The following is a 17348-nucleotide window of genomic DNA, read 5'->3' as shown; positions in this document are numbered from 1 at the left end:
GACACAGAGAGAGACACAGTGAGACAGAGAGACACAGAGAGAGAGACACAGAGAGACACAGAGAGAGACACAGTGAGACAGAGAAGTCCATGTAGCAGAGCTCTTGTCGAACGCCAGGCCTAGAGAGACACAGAGACAGGGAGAGAGACACACAGAGAGACACAGTGAGACAGAGAGAGAGACACAGAGACAGGGAGAGAGCCACAGAGACAGGGAGAGAGACACAGAGACAGGGAGACACAGAGACAGAGAGACACAGTGAGACAGATACACAGAGAGAGAGAGAGAGACACAGTGAGGCAGAGAGACACAGTGAGGCAGAGAGACACACACAGAGAGACACAGAGAGAGACACAGAGACACACAGAGAGAGACAGAGAGAGAGACAGAGAGAGACACAGTGAGAGAGAGACAGAGACAGAGAGAGACAGAGACAGAGAGACAGAGACAGAGAGAGACACAGAGGGAGAGAGAGAGACAGAGAGAAAGACACAGTGAGGCAGAGAGACACAGAGACACACATCACCACCACCATCACCATCACCACTACCACCACCACCATCACCACTACCATCACCACTACCACCACCACTACCATCACCATCACCACTACCACCACCACCACCATCACCACTACCATCACCACTACCACCACCACCATCACCACTACCACCACCACCATCACCACTACCATCATCACCACCATCACTACCACCACTACCACCACCACCATCACCACTACCACCACTACCACCACCACCACCATCACCATTACCACCACTACCATCATCACCACCATCACTACCACCACCACCATCCCCACTACCACCACCACCACCATCACCACTACCACCACCACCACCATCACCACTACCACCACCACCATCACCACTACCACCACCACCATCACCACTACCACCACTACCACCACCACCACCATCACCATTACCACCACTACCATCATCACCACCATCACTACCACCACCACCATCACCACTACCACCACCACCACCATCATCACCATCATCACTACCACCACCACCATCATCACCACCATCACTACCACCACCACCATCACCACTACCACCACCATCACCACTACCACCACCACCACCACCACCACCATCACCACTACCACCACCACCATCACCATTACCACCACTACCATCATCACCACCATCACTACCACCACCACCATCACCACTACCACCACCACCGGTACCTGACTGATCCTCTGTAGTATCGGCCTCGTGGATCTGGTTATCGAACCACCACCACTATCACTACTACCACCACCACCACCATCATCACCATCATCACCACCACTACCACTACCACCATCACCACCACTAACACTACCACCACCATCATCACCATCACCACCACCACCACCACCACCACTACCACCACCACCACCATCACTATTACCACCACCACCATCACCATCATCACTACTACCACTACCACCATCACCACCACTATCACTACCACCATCATCACCATCACCATCACCACCACCACCACCATCACCATCACCACTACCATCACCACCGTCATCACTACCACTACCACCACTACCACCACCACCATCACCATCATCACTACCACCACTACCACTACCACCACTACTACTACTACCACCACCACCATCACCACCACTATCATCACTACCACCACTACCATCACCACCACCGTCATCACTACCACTACCACCACCACCACCACCATCACCACCACCACCATCACCACCACAGGTACCTGACTGATCCTCTGTGGTGTCCGCCTCGTGGATCTGGTTGTCGAACCACCACTACCACCACCATCACCACTACTACTACTACCACCACCACTACCACCACCACTATCACCATCACCACCACTACCACCACCATCATGACTACCACCGTCATCACTACCACTACCATCACCACCATCACCACCACCACCACCACCACTACTACCACCATCACCATCATCACTACCACCACTACCACCACCACTATCACCACCACTATCACCATCACCACCACTACCACCACCATCATGACTACCACCGTCATCACTACCACTACCATCACCACCATCACCACCACCACCACCACCACTACTACCACCATCACCATCATCACTACCACCACTACCACCACCACTATCACCATCACCACCATCACCACCATCACCACCACCACCACCACCACTACCACCACCACCACCACCATCACCACCACACCTACCTGACTGATCCTCTGTGGTGTCCGCCTCGTGGATCTGGTTGTCGAACCACCACCACCACCACCACCATCATCACCACCACCCCTACCACTACCATCATCACCATCACCACCACCACCACACCTACCTGACTGATCCTCTGTGGTGTCCGCCTCGTGGATCTGGTTGTCGAACCACCACCACCACCACCATCATCACCACCACCATCATCACTACTACCATCACCACCACCACCACCACCACCTACCTGACTGATCCTCTGTGGTGTCCGCCTCGTGGATCTGGTTGTCGAACCACATGTGCGCCACCGTCATGCGGTTCTGCGTGAGGGTCCCCGTCTTGTCCGAGCAGATGGTGGAGGTGGATCCCAGCGTCTCCACCGCCTCCAGGTTCTTCACTAGGCAGTTCTTCTTGGCCATGCGCTTGGCAGTCAGCGTCAGGCAGACCTGGTGGGGGGTGGTGGTGGGGGGTGGTGGGTGGGGTGGGGGGGTGGGGGTGGGGGGTGGGGGGGTGGGGGGGTGGGTGGGTGGGTGAGTGGGTGAGTGGGTGGGTGGGTGAGTGGGTGAGTGAGTGAGTGAGTGGGTGAGTGGGTGAGTGGGGAGGTGAGTGGGTGAGTGAGTGAGTGGGTGGGTGGGTGAGTTGGGTGAGTGAGTGGGTGGGTGGGTGAGTGAGTGAGTGGGTGAGTGGGGAGGTGAGTGGGTGAGTGAGTGAGTGGGTGGGTGGGTGAGTGGGTGAGTGGGTGGGTGGGTGAGTGGGTGAGTGAGTGAGTGGATGGGTGGGTGGGGTGGGGTTGTGAGTGAGTGGGTGGGGGGGGGGGGGTGAGTGAGTGGGTGGGGGTGAGTGAGTGGGTGGGTGGGTGAGTGGGTGGGGGGTGGGTGAGTGGGTGAGTGAGTGGGTGAGTGGATGAGTGGGGGGGGTGGTGGGTGGGTGAGTAAGTGAGTGAGTGAGTAGGTGAGTGAGTGGGTTGAAGGTGAGTGAGTTAGTGAGTGGGTGGTGGGTGGGGGGGGTTGGTGGGTGAGTGGGTGGGTGAGTGGGTGAGTGAGTGGGTGAGTGAGTGGGTGGGTGAGTAAGTGAGTGAGTGAGTAGGTGAGTGAGTGGGTGGGGGAGTGGGTGAGTAAGTGAGTGAGTGAGTGAGTGAGTGGGTGAGTGAGTGGGTGGGGGAGTGGGTGGGTGAGTTGGTTGGGTGAGTGGATGGGTGGACGAGTGGGTGGGTGGGTGGGTTGGTGAGTGGGTGGGTGGGTGAGTGGGTGAGTAAGTGAGTGAGTGGGTGGGTGTGTGAGTAAGTAAGTGTGTGAGTGAGTAAGTGAGTGAGTGAGTGGGTGAGTCGGTGAGTGAGTGAGTTGGTGGGTGAGTGAGTGGGTGAGTGAGTGAGTTGGTGGGTGAGTGGGTGAGTGAGTGAGTGGGTGAGTGAGTGGGTGAGTGAGTGGATGAGTAAGTGAGTGAGCCAGTGAGTGGGTGACTGTCACGACGATGATCCTTGTCACGACTACGCTGACAACAACTCACTCCCCCCTCCCCCCCTCTCCTCAACTCACAGTGACGGTAGCGAGCAGACCCTCCGGCACGTTGGCCACGATGATTCCGATGAGGAAGATGACCGCCTCCAGCCAGTTGTAGCCCAGGATGAGCGACAGCACGAAAAAGGAGACCCCCAGGAAGACGGCCACCCCGGTGATGATGTGGATGAAGTGCTCGATCTCGACGGCAATTGGAGTGCGTCCCACCTCGAGGCCAGAGGCGAGGGTGGCGATGCGACCCATCACTGTGCGGTCACCGGTGTTCACCACCACGCCTCGAGCTGTGCCTGTGGGGGGGTGAGGAGGGGTGGGGAGGGTGGGTGGGTGAGTAAGTTGATGGGTGGGTGGGTGGGTGAGTGGGTGGGTCAGTGGGTGTGTGGGTGGGTGGGTGGATGGGTGAGTTGGTGGGTGGGTGAGTGGGTGTGTGGGTGGGTCAGTGGGTGTGTGGGTGGGTGAGTGGGTGGGTGAGTGGGTGGGTGAATAAGTTGGTGGGTGGGTGAGTGGGTGGGTGAGTGAGTGGGTGAGTGGATGGATGGGAGTATGAGTGAGTGAGTGGGTGAGTGGATGGGTGGGAGTATGAGTGACTGAGTGGGTGGGTGGGTGGGTGAGTGGGTGGGTGGGTGAGTAATTTGGTGGGTCAGTGAGTGGGTGAGTGAGTGGGTGGGTGAGTGGGTGGGTGAGTGGGTGGGTGAGTGGGTGGGTGAGTGAGTGGGTGAGTGGGTGGCAATGCGACCCATCACTGTGCGGTCACCGGTGTTCACCACCACGCCTCGCGCTGTGCCTGTGGGGGGGTGAGGGAGGGGGTGGGGAGTGAGTGGGTGGGTGTGTGGGTGGGTCAGTGGGTGTGTGGGTGGGTGAGTGGATGGGTGAGTTGGTGGGTGGGAGTATGAGTGAGTGGGTGAGTGGGTGAGTGAGTGAGTGAGTGAGTGGGTGGGTGGGTGGGTGGGTGAGTGAGTGGGTGAGTGGGTGGGTGAGTGGGTGAGTGGGTGGGTGAGTGTGTGAGTGAGTGAGTTGGTCAGTGAGTGAGTAATTTGATGGGTGGGTGGGTGGGTGGGTGGGTGAGTGAGTGAGTGGGTGGGTGAGTGTGTGAGTGAGTGAGTGAGTGAGTTGGTCAGTGAGTGAGTAATTTGATGGGTGGGTGGGTGAGTGAGTGAGTGGGTGGGTGAGTGTGTGAGTGAGTGAGTGAGTTGGTCAGTGAGTGAGTAATTTGATGGGTGGGTGGGTGGGTGGGTGAGTGAGTGAGTGGGTGGGTGAGTGTGTGAGTGAGTGAGTGAGTTGGTCAGTGAGTGAGTAATTTGATGGGTGGGTGGGTGGGTGGGTGAGTGAGTGAGTGGGTGGGTGAGTGTGTGAGTGAGTGAGTGAGTGAGTTGGTCAGTGAGTGAGTAATTTGATGGGTGGGTGGGTGGGTGGGTGAGTGAGTGAGTGGGTGGGTGAGTGTGTGAGTGAGTGAGTGAGTTGGTCAGTGAGTGATTAATTTGATGGGTGGGTGGGTGGGTGGGTGAGTGAGTGAGTGGGTGGGTGAGTGTGTGAGTGAGTGAGTGAGTTGGTCAGTGAGTGAGTAATTTGATGGGTGGGTGGGTGGGTGGGTGAGTGAGTGAGTGGGTGGGTGAGTGTGTGAGTGAGTGAGTGAGTTGGTCAGTGAGTGAGTAATTTGATGGGTGGGTGGGTGGGTGGGTGAGTGAGTGAGTGGGTGGGTGAGTGTGTGAGTGAGTGAGTGAGTTGGTCAGTGAGTGAGTAATTTGATGGGTGGGTGGGTGGGTGGGTGAGTGAGTGAGTGGGTGGGTGAGTGTGTGAGTGAGTGAGTTGGTCAGTGAGTGAGTAATTTGATGGGTGGGTGGGTGAGGTGGTGAGTGGGTGAGTGGGTGGGTGAGTGTGTGAGTGAGTGAGTGAGTTGGTCAGTGAGTGAGTAATTTGATGGGTGGGTGGGTGGGTGGGTGGGTGGGTGAGTGAGTGAGTGGGTGGGTGAGTGTGTGAGTGAGTGAGTGAGTTGGTCAGTGAGTGAGTAATTTGATGGGTGGGTGGGTGGGTGGGTGAGTGAGTGAGTGGGTGGGTGAGTGTGTGAGTGAGTGAGTGAGTTGGTCAGTGAGTGAGTAATTTGATGGGTGGGTGGGTGGGTGGGTGGGTGGGTGAGTGAGTGAGTGGGTGGGTGAGTGTGTGAGTGAGTGAGTGAGTTGGTCAGTGAGTGAGTAATTTGATGGGTGGGTGGGTGGGTGGGTGAGTGAGTGAGTGGGTGGGTGAGTGTGTGAGTGAGTGAGTGAGTTGGTCAGTGAGTGAGTAATTTGATGGGTGGGTGGGTGGGTGGGTGAGTGAGTGAGTGGGTGGGTGAGTGTGTGAGTGAGTGAGTGAGTTGGTCAGTGAGTGAGTAATTTGATGGGTGGGTGGGTGGGTGGGTGGGTGAGTGAGTGAGTGGGTGGGTGAGTGTGTGAGTGAGTGAGTGAGTTGGTCAGTGAGTGAGTAATTTGATGGGTGGGTGGGTGGGTGGGTGAGTGAGTGAGTGGGTGGGTGAGTGTGTGAGTGAGTGAGTGAGTTGGTCAGTGAGTGAGTAATTTGATGGGTGGGTGGGTGGGTGGGTGAGTGAGTGAGTGGGTGGGTGAGTGTGTGAGTGAGTGAGTGAGTTGGTCAGTGAGTGAGTAATTTGATGGGTGGGTGGGTGGGTGGGTGAGTGAGTGAGTGGGTGGGTGAGTGTGTGAGTGAGTGAGTGAGTGAGTTGGTCAGTGAGTGAGTAATTTGATGGGTGGGTGGGTGAGTGAGTGAGTGGGTGGGTGAGTGTGTGAGTGAGTGAGTGAGTGAGTTGGTCAGTGAGTGAGTAATTTGATGGGTGGGTGGGTGGGTGGGTGGGTGAGTGAGTGAGTGGGTGGGTGAGTGTGTGAGTGAGTGAGTGAGTTGGTCAGTGAGTGAGTAATTTGATGGGTGGGTGGGTGGGTGGGTGAGTGAGTGAGTGGGTGGGTGAGTGTGTGAGTGAGTGAGTGAGTTGGTCAGTGAGTGAGTAATTTGATGGGTGGGTGGGTGGGTGGGTGAGTGAGTGAGTGGGTGGGTGAGTGTGTGAGTGAGTGAGTTGGTCAGTGAGTGAGTAATTTGATGGGTGGGTGGGTGAGGTGGTGAGTGGGTGAGTGGGTGGGTGAGTGTGTGAGTGAGTGAGTGAGTGAGTTGGTCAGTGAGTGAGTAATTTGATGGGTGGGTGGGTGGGTGGGTGGGTGAGTGAGTGAGTGGGTGGGTGAGTGTGTGAGTGAGTGAGTGAGTTGGTCAGTGAGTGAGTAATTTGATGGGTGGGTGGGTGGGTGGGTGAGTGAGTGAGTGGGTGGGTGAGTGTGTGAGTGAGTGAGTGAGTTGGTCAGTGAGTGAGTAATTTGATGGGTGGGTGGGTGGGTGGGTGAGTGAGTGAGTGGGTGGGTGAGTGTGTGAGTGAGTGAGTGAGTGAGTTGGTCAGTGAGTGAGTAATTTGATGGGTGGGTGGGTGGGTGGGTGAGTGAGTGAGTGGGTGGGTGAGTGTGTGAGTGAGTGAGTGAGTTGGTCAGTGAGTGAGTAATTTGATGGGTGGGTGGGTGGGTGGGTGAGTGAGTGAGTGGGTGGGTGAGTGTGTGAGTGAGTGAGTTGGTCAGTGAGTGAGTAATTTGATGGGTGGGTGGGTGGGTGGGTGAGTGAGTGAGTGGGTGGGTGAGTGTGTGAGTGAGTGAGTGAGTTGGTCAGTGAGTGAGTAATTTGATGGGTGGGTGGGTGAGGTGGTGAGTGGGTGAGTGGGTGGGTGGGTGTGTGAGTGAGTGAATGAGTTGGTCAGTGAGTGAGTAATTTGATGGGTGGGTGGGTGGGTGAGTGGGTGGGTGAGTGGGTGGGTGGGTGAGTGGGTGGGTGGGTGGGTGGGTGAGTGGGTGAGTGAGTGGGTGGGTGAGTGGGTGGGTGAGTGGGTGGGTGAGTGGGTGGGTGAGTGAGTGGGTGAGAGGGTGGCAATGCGACCCATCACTGTGCGGTCACCGGTGTTCACTACCACGCCTCGAGCTGTGCCTGTGGGGGGGGTGAGGGAGGGGTGGGGAGGGTGGGTGGGTGAGTAAGTTGATGGGTGGGTGGGTGGGGGGTGTGTGGGTGGGTCAGTGGGTGTGTGGGTGGGTGGGTGGGGGGGTGGGTGGGTGAGTGAGTGGGTCAGTAAGTGAGTAATTTGATGAGTGAGTGAGTGGGTAAGTGAGTGAGTGGGTGGGTGGGTGGGTTTGTGAGTGAGTGGATGGGTGGGTGGGTGGGTGAGTGGGTGGGTGGGTGAGTGTGTGAGTGGGTGAGTGAGTGGGTGGGGGTGGATGGGTGAGTAGGTGTGTGAGTGAGTGGTTGATTGAGTGGGTCAGTGGGTGAGTGAGTAAGTTGATGGGTTGGTGGGTGGGTGAGTGGTTGATTGATTGGGTCAGTGAGTGAGTGAGTGAATGGGTGAGTGGGTGGGTGGGTGGGTGAGTGGGTGAGTGAGTGGGTGGGTGGGAGTATGAGTGAGTGAGTGGGTGAGTGGGTGGGTGAGTGGGTGAGTGGGTGGGTGGGAGTATGAGTGAGTGAGTGGGTGAGTGGGTGGGTGGGTGGGTGAGTGGGTGGGTGGGTGAGTGGGTCAGTGGGTGAGTGAGTAAGTTGATGGGTTGGTGGGTGGGTTGGTGGGTGGGTGAGTGGTTGATTGAGTGGGTCAGTGAGTGAGTGAGTGGGTGGGTGAGTGAGTAATTTGGTGGGTGAGTGGGTGGGTGGATGAGTGGGTGAGTGTGTGTCTGTGTGTGTGTCTGTGTGTGAGTGTGTGTGTGTGTGTGTCTGTGTGTGTGTGTGTGTGTCTGTGTGTGTGTGTGTGTCTGTGTGTGTGTCTGTGTGTGTGTCTGTGTTTGAGTGTGTTCCTGTGTGTGCCTGTGTGTGTGTGTCTGTGTGTCTGTGTGTGTGTGTCTGTGTGTGTGTGTGTGCCTGTGTGTGTGTGTGTGTCTGTGTGTGTGTGTGTCTGTGTGTGTGTGTGTGTCTGTGTGTGTGTCTGTGTGTGTCACCTTCGACACAGTTGGTAGAGAAGAAAGCGATGTTTTTGGTTTCCAGGGGGTTCTCGTTTGTAAATTCTGGGGAGCGACTCTGTGGCTCCGACTCTCCCGTCAGGGACGAGTTGTCCACCTGCAGAGAGACACGGCGGGGAGAGAGACACGGGGAGAGAGAGACACGGGGAGAGAGAAAGACACGGGGAGAGAGACACGGGGAGAGAGACAATGCGAGTGTGAGTCTGACTCTCTGTCTGTGTCTCTGCGTGTGTCTCTGCGTGTGTCTCTGCGTGTGTCTCTGCGTGTGTCTCTGCGTGTGTCTCTGCGTGTGTCTCTCTCTCTGTGTGTCTCTGCGTGTGTCTCTGCGTGTGTCTCTGCGTGTGTCTCTGCGTGTGTCTCTGCGTGTGTCTCTGCGTGTGTCTCTGCGTGTGTCTCTGCGTGTGTCTCTGCGTGTGTCTCTGCGCGTGTCTCTGCGTGTGTCTCTCTCTGTGTGTGTCTCTGTGTGTGTCTCTGCGTGTGTCTCTGCGTGTGTCTCTGCGTGTGTCTCTGCGTGTGTCTCTGCGTGTGTCTCTGCGTGTGTCTCTGCGCGTGTCTCTGAGTGTGTCTCTCTCTGTGTGTGTCTCTGCGTGTGTCTCTGCGCGTGTCTCTGCGCGTGTCTCTGCGCGTGTCTCTGCGCGTGTCTCTGCGCGTGTCTCTGCGCGTGTCTCTGCGCGTGTCTCTGCGCGTGTCTCTGCGCGTGTCTCTGCGCGTGTCTCTGCGCGTGTCTCTGCGCGTGTCTCTGCGCGTGTCTCTGCGCGTGTCTCTGCGCGTGTCTCTGCGTGTGTCTCTGCGTGTGTCTCTGCGTGTGTCTCTGCGCGTGTCTCTGCGCGTGTCTCTGCGTGTGTCTCTGCGTGTGTCTCTGCGTGTGTCTCTGCGTGTGTCTCTCTCTGTGTGTGTCTTTGCGTGTGTCTCTGTCTGTGTGTGTCTCTGTCTGTGTGTCTCTGTGTGTGCCTCTGTCTGTCTCTGTATCTCTCTCTGTGTCTCTGTGTGTCTCTGTGTGTCTCTGTGTGTCTCTGTGTGTCTCTGTCTCTCTCTGTGTGTCTGTGTGTGTCTGTGTGTGTCTCTGTGTGTCTCTGTGTGTCTCTGTATCTCTCTGTGTGTGTCTCTCTGTGTCTCTGTGTGTCTCTGTGTGTCTCTGTCTCTCTATGTGTGTCTGTGTGTGTCTTTGTGTGTCTCTGTGTGTCTCTGTGTGTCTCTGTGTGTCTCTGTGTGTCTCTGTGTGTCTCTGTATCTCTCTGTGTGTGTCTCTGTGTGTCTCTGTGTGTCTGTGTGTGTCTCTGTGTGTCTCTGTGTGTCTCTGTGTGTCTGTGTGTGTCTCTGTGTGTCTCTGTGTGTCTCTGTGTGTCTCTGTGTGTCTCTGTGTGTCTGTGTGTGTCTCTGTGTGTCTCTGTGTGTCTCTGTGTGTCTCTGTGTGTTTCTGTGTGTCTCTGTGTGTCTCTGTGTGTCTCTGTGTGTCTCTGTCTCTCTCTGTGTGTCTCTGTGTGTCTCTGTGTGTCTCTGTGTGTCTCTGTGTGTCTCTGTGTGTCTCTGTGTGTCTGTGTGTCTCTCTGTGTGTCTCTGTGTGTCTCTGTGTGTCTCCGTGTGTCTCCGTGTGTCTCTGTGTGTCTGTGTGTCTCTCTGTGTGTCTCTGTATGTCTCTGTGTGTCTCTGTGTGTCTCTGTGTGTCTCTGTGTGTCTCTGTGTGTCTCTGTGTGTCTCTGTATCTCTCTGTGTGTGTCTCTGTGTGTCTCTGTGTGTCTCTGTGTGTCTCTGTGTGTGTCTCTGTGTGTGTCTCTGTGTGTCTCTGTGTGTCTCTGTGTGTCTCTGTGTGTCTCTGTGTGTCTCCGTGTGTCTCCGTGTGTCTCTGTGTGTGTGTGTCTCCGTGTGTCTCCGTGTGTCTCCGTGTGTCTCCGTGTGTCTCTGTGTGTCTCCGTGTGTCTCCGTGTGTCTCCGTGTGTCTCCGTGTGTCTCCGTGTGTCTCCGTGTGTCTCCGTGTGTCTCCGTGTGTCTCCGTGTGTCTCTGTGTGTCTCCGTGTGTCTCTGTATCTCTCTGTGTGTGTCTCTCTGTGTCTCTGTGTGTCTCTGTGTGTCTCTGTCTCTCTGTGTGTGTCTCTGTGTGTCTCCGTGTGTCTCTGTATCTCTCTGTGTGTGTCTCTCTGTGTCTCTGTGTGTCTCTGTGTGTCTCTGTGTGTCTCTGTCTCTCTGTGTGTGTCTCTGTGTGTCTCTGTCTCTCTGTGTGTGTCTCTGTGTGTCTGTGTCTCTGTGTGTCTCCGTGTGTCTCCGTGTGTCTCCGTGTGTCTCCGTGTGTCTCCGTGTGTCTCCGTGTGTCTCCGTGTGTCTCTGTGTGTCTGCGTGTGTCTCTGTCTGTCTCTGTGTGTCTCTGTGTGTCTCTGTCTGTCTCCGTGTGTCTCCGTGTGTCTCCGTGTGTCTCCGTGTGTCTCTGTGTGTCTCCGTGTGTCTCCGTGTGTCTCTGTGTGTCTCCGTGTGTCTCCGTGTGTCTCTATGTGTCTCTGTGTGTCTCTGTGTGTCTCTCTGTGTGTCTCTGTGTGTCTCCGTGTGTCTCCGTGTGTCTCTATGTGTCTCTGTGTGTCTCCGTGTGTCTCCGTGTGTCTCCGTGTGTCTCCGTGTGTCTCCGTGTGTCTCTATGTGTCTCTGTGTGTCTCTGTGTGTCTCTCTGTGTGTCTCTGTGTGTCTCCGTGTGTCTCCGTGTGTCTCCGTGTGTCTCTGTGTGTCTCTGTGTGTCTCTGTATCTCTCTGTGTGTGTCTCTGTGTGTCTCTGTGTGTGTCTCTGTGTGTCTCTGTGTGTCTGCGTGTGTCTCTGTGTGTCTCTGTGTGTCTCTGTGTGTCTCTGTGTGTCTCTGTATCTCTCTGTGTGTGTCTCTGTGTGTCTCTGTGTGTCTCTGTGTGTCTCTGTGTGTCTCTGTGTGTCTCTGTGTGTCTCTGTGTGTCTCTGTGTGTCTCTGTATCTCTCTGTGTGTGTCTCTGTGTGTCTCTGTGTGTCTCTGTGTGTCTCTGTGTGTCTCTGTGTGTGTCTCTGTGTGTCTCCGTGTGTCTCCGTGTGTCTCTGTATCTCTCTCTGTGTGTCTCTGTGTGTCTCTGTGTGTCTCCGTGTGTCTCCGTCTGTCTCTGTCTGTCTCTGTGTGTCTCCGTGTGTCTCTGTGTGTCTCTGTGTGTGTCTCTGTCTGTCTCCGTGTGTCTCCGTGTGTCTCCGTGTGTCTCTACTTTGCAGCCGTGAGCCGAGATGACGCGTAGGTCAGCCGGGATGCGGTCACCGCCCTTGATCTCGACCAGGTCTCCAGCCACCACCTCCACCGCGTTGATCTGCAGCTTCTCTCCCTCGCGGATCACAAGTGCTTGCTACAGACACACACACACACACAGACAGTGAGACACACACACAGACACACAGTCACACACACAGACACACACACAGACACACACACAGACACACACACACACACAGACACACACACAGACACACACACAGTCACACACACAGACACACACACAGACACAGACACACACACACACACAGTCACACACACAGACACACACACACACACACACAAAGATCCCCCGTATAGCCTTAACAGACTGTAGGGGCAAGTGCTGTTAGCGAGCACCTATAACAGACACACACACACAGTCACACACACACACACAGACACAGTCACACACAGACACAGTCACACACACACACAGTCACACACACACACAGTCACACACACACACACAGACACAGTCACACACACACACAGACACAGTCACACACACAGACACACACACACAGTCACACACACACACAGACACAGTCACACACACAGACACACACACACACACAGACACAGTCACACACACAGACAGACACACACACAGACACAGTCACACACACAGACACACACACACACACAGACACACACACACACACAGACACACACACACAGACACAGTCACACACACAGACACACAGACACAGACACACACACAGACACACAGACACACACACACAGACACACACACACCGTCACACACAGACACACACAGACACACAGAGTCACACACAGACAGACACACACACACACCGTCACACACAGACAGACAGACACAGAGTCACACACAGACAGACAGACACACACACACACAGTCACATACAGACACACACAGACACACACACAGTCACACACACAGTCACACACACACAGTTACACACACACACAGACACAGTCACACAGACACACACACAGTCACACACACAGACACACACGCACATACCCCGCAAAAGGCGCACAGCTCAAAGACAATGCACAATCAGAGTATGAGAGCTCGGGGTTAAGCATTTACACCATTGGAACCTTTTGCCGTCATCTGGTCCAACACCATGTGAGACTAGGCTCTAAGAAAAGCTGTATCGGGTGTGGACCAATCAACTTCAAGGACCATGTGAGACTAGGCTCTAAGGAAAGCTGTCTCGGGTGTGGACCAATCAACTTCAAGGACCATGTGAGACTAGGCTCTAAGGAAAGCTGTCTCGGGTGTGGACCAATCAACTTCAAGGACCATGTGAGACTAGGCTCTAAGGAAAGCTGTCTCGGGTGTGGACCAATCAACTTCAAGGACCATGTGAGACTAGGCTCTAAGGAAAGCTGTCTCGGGTGTGGACCAATCAACTTCAAGGACCATGTGAGACTAGGCTCTAAGGAAAGCTGTCTCGGGTGTGGACCAATCAACTTCAAGGACCATGTGAGACTAGGCTCTAAGGAAAGCTGTCTCGGGTGTGGACCAATCAACTTCAAGGACCATGTGAGACTAGGCTCTAAGGAAAGCTGTCTCGGGTGTGGACCAATCAACTTCAAGGACCATGTGAGACTAGGCTCTAAGGAAAGCTGTCTCGGGTGTGGACCAATCAACTTCAAGGACCATGTGAGACTAGGCTCTAAGAAAAGCTGTCTCGGGTGTGGACCAATCAACTTCAAGGACCATGTGAGACTAGGCTCTAAGGAAAGCTGTCTCGGGTGTGGACCAATCAACTTCAAGGACCATGTGAGACTAGGCTCTAAGGAAAGCTGTCTCGGGTGTGGACCAATCAACTTCAAGGACCATGTGAGACTAGGCTCTAAGGAAAGCTGTCTCGGGTGTGGACCAATCAACTTCAAGGACCATGTGAGACTAGGCTCTAAGGAAAGCTGTCTCGGGTGTGGACCAATCAACTTCAAGGACCATGTGAGACTAGGCTCTAAGGAAAGCTGTCTCGGGTGTGGACCAATCAACTTCAAGGACCATGTGAGACTAGGCTCTAAGGAAAGCTGTCTCGGGTGTGGACCAATCAACTTCAAGGACCATGTGAGACTAGGCTCTAAGGAAAGCTGTCTCGGGTGTGGACCAATCAACTTCAAGGACCATGTGAGACTAGGCTCTAAGGAAAGCTGTCTCGGGTGTGGACCAATCAACTTCAAGGACAGTGCACATACATTATCAGAGTTGTGTTTTTTTGTTTGCATTACGACCGCAGGTATTGTGGTCTATGTAAACATGACTCCTTGTAAAAAAGGTGTCAGTTTTCTTCTTATTGGTTCTTTCGGTAAAGTCACGTAGAAGGGAAATAAAAAAATAATAAAAATTAAACATAATAAAATAGTATCAAAAGAACCAAGAAGATGAATCCCTGCAGTCACGAAAGCTTTAAATCGAAAGGTGTCAGTTTTGTTGCCAAATAATAGGGTAAAAAAAAACAATAATCACATAACTGGTAGATAAGCAAGTCCACTTTTAGCACCGGTAGATTGCGATCACCTGGGGAACCATGTTCTTGAAGGAGTCCATGATTCGAGAGCTCTTTGCCTCTTGGTAGTAGGAGAAACATCCCGTGATGATCACAACGGCGGACAGAACCACGCCGAGGTAGAGCTACACAGACACACAGAGACACAGGGAGGCAGGGAGACAGTGAGACAAAGACACAGAGAGAGAGAGAGAGACAGAGAGACACAGAGAGACGCAGAGAGACACAGTGAGACACAGAGAGACACAGAGACACAGAGACACAGAGAGACACAGAGACACAGAGAGACAGTGAGACACAGAGAGACACAGAGAGACACAGTGAGAGACAGAAAGACACAGAGAGACACAGAGAGACACAGAGACACAGAGAGACACAGAGAGACACAGTGAGACACAGTGAGACACAGAGACACAGAGACACAGACGGAGAGACAGAGACACAGACAGAGACAGACAGAGACACAGACAGAGACACAGACAGAGACACAGGGTAAGACACAGACACAGAGACAGAGAGACACAGACAGAGACACAGACAGAGACACAGACACAGATAGAGACACAGAGACACAGACAGAGACACAGACAGAGACACAGAGTGAGACAGAGACACAGAGACAGAGAGACAGAGACACAGAGACAGAGACACAGAGTGAGACACAAAGACACAGACAGAGACACAGAGACAGAGAGACACAGACAGAGACACAGAGACACAGAGTGAGACACAGAGACACAGACAGAGACACAGAGACAGAGACACAGAGACAGAGACACAGAGTGAGACACAGATAGAGACACAGATAGAGACACAGACAGTGACACAGACAGAGACACAGACAGAGACACAGACAGAGACACAGACAGAGACACAGACAGAGACACAGAGACAGAGACACAGAGACAGAGACACAGAGACAGAGACACAGAGTGAGACACAGATAGAGACACAGACAGAGACACAGACAGAGACACAGACACAGAGACACAGACAGAGACACAGACAGAGACACAGAGACACAGACAGAGACACAGACAGAGACACAGACAGAGACACAGGCAGAGACACAGAGACAGAGACACAGAGACAGAGACACAGAGACAGAGACACAGAGACAGAGACACAGACAGAGACACAGACAGAGACACAGACAGAGACACAGACAGAGACACAGACAGAGACACAGACAGAGACACAGACAGAGAGGGAGGGAGGCGTCTCACGTTGTCAGCTGAAGGGTCGTCCTCTGTGCCAGCTTGGATGCCGTAAGCCAGGAAGCAGAGGATCGCTCCAATCCAGAGCAGCACGGAGAAGCCTCCAAACAGCTGGGGAGAGACTCGGTCAGTCACTCAGTCAGTCACTCAGTCAGTCACTCAGTCAGTCACCCAGTCAGTCACCCAGTCAGTCACTCAGTCAGTGACTCAGTCAGTCACTCACGCAGTCAGTCACTCAGTCAGTCACTCAATCAGTCACTAAGTCAGTCAGTCACTCACCCACTCAGTCACTCACCCACCCAGTCAGTCACCCAGTCAGTCAGTCACCCAGTCAGTCAGTCACCCAGTCAGTCACTCAATCACACAGTCACTCAGTCACTCACCCAGTCAGTCACCCAGTCAGTCACTCAGTCACTCAGTCAGTCACTCAATCACACAGTCACTCACAAAGTCACTCAGTCACTCAGTCACTCACCCAGTCAGTCACCCAGTCAGTCACCCAGTCAGTCACCAAGTCAGTCACCAAGTCAGTCACTCAGTCAGTCACTCAGTCAGTCACTCACGCACTCAGTCACTCACCCACCCAGTCAGTCACCCAGTCAGTCGCTCAGTCACTCAGTCACTCACAAAGTCACTCGTCCAGTCACTCAACCAGTCATTCAGTCGATGAGTCACTCAGCCAGTAAATCAGCCAGTCAGTCAACCAGTCAATCAATCAGTCACTCACTCTTTAAATCATTTCCTCTCCGACTCATTCATTCACGAATCATGCGATCCATTCACTCACCACATGACTACGTGTTCTATCCAATCTAGAAATTACAATATTTGTACAGACATTCCATGAATTACAATGCTTGCCTGTGCGCTATCAATTTAAATCCCTATGTGAGCTATCAATTTAAATCCCTATGTGAGCTATCAATTGAAATCCCTATGTGAGCTATCAATTTAAATCCCTATGTGAGCTATCACTTTAAATCCTTATGTGAGCTAGCAATTTAAATCCTTATGTGAGATATCAATTCAAATCCCTATGTGAGCTATCAATTTAAATCCCTATGTGAGCTATCAATTTAAATCCCTATGTGAGCTATCACTTTAAATCCTTATGTGAGCTAGCAATTTAAATCCTTATGTGAGCTATCAATTCAAATCCCTATGTGAGCTATCAATTTAAATCCCTATGTGAGCCATCAATTTAAATCCCTATGTGAGCTATCAATTTAAATCCCTATGTGAGCTATCAATTTAAATCCCTATGTGAGCTATCAATTTAAATCCCGATGTGAGCTATCAATTTAAATCCCTATGTGAGCTATCAATTGAAATCCCTATGTGAGCTATCAATTGAAATCCCTATGTGAGCTATCAATTTAAATCCCTATGTGAGCTATCAATTGAAATCCCTATGTGAGCTATCAATTTAAATCCTTATGTGAGCTATCAATTGAAATCCCTATGTGAGCTATCAATTTAAATCCCTATGTGAGCTATCAATTTAAATCCTTATGTGAGCTATCAATTTAAATCCCTATGTGAGCTATCAATTGAAATCCCTATGTGAGCCATCAATTGAAATCCCTATGTGAGCTATCACTTTAAATCCTTATGT

At 53.2% G+C, this 17348-nt stretch overlaps 1 protein-coding gene across 1 annotated transcript in view; it reads right to left on the bottom strand.

The window, feature by feature from the left end:
• LOC144955725 (sodium/potassium-transporting ATPase subunit alpha-3-like) overlaps positions 1 to 17348 on the bottom strand; it is a gene marked incomplete at its 3' end in the record, with an annotated part of 61784 nt that overhangs the window by 22321 nt on the left and 22115 nt on the right. The window contains exons 4-9 of the mRNA XM_078885868.1: positions 15743 to 15844; positions 14528 to 14641; positions 11960 to 12094; positions 8738 to 8855; positions 3768 to 4036; positions 2480 to 2678 (exon numbers count right to left, since the gene is read on the bottom strand). Coding sequence (XP_078741994.1) covers positions 2480 to 2678; positions 3768 to 4036; positions 8738 to 8855; positions 11960 to 12094; positions 14528 to 14641; positions 15743 to 15844 — 937 coding nt within the window. The remainder of the gene's footprint in view (positions 1 to 2479; positions 2679 to 3767; positions 4037 to 8737; positions 8856 to 11959; positions 12095 to 14527; positions 14642 to 15742; positions 15845 to 17348) is intronic.

The sequence above is a fragment of the Lampetra fluviatilis genome, unplaced genomic scaffold, assembly GCF_964198595.1.
Source record: "Lampetra fluviatilis unplaced genomic scaffold, kcLamFluv1.1 SCAFFOLD_617, whole genome shotgun sequence".
NCBI classification, from domain to species: Eukaryota; Metazoa; Chordata; class Hyperoartia; order Petromyzontiformes; family Petromyzontidae; genus Lampetra; species Lampetra fluviatilis.
The sequence above is the reverse complement of the archived record's forward strand: the minus strand, read 5'-3'. Positions and strand labels throughout refer to the sequence as shown.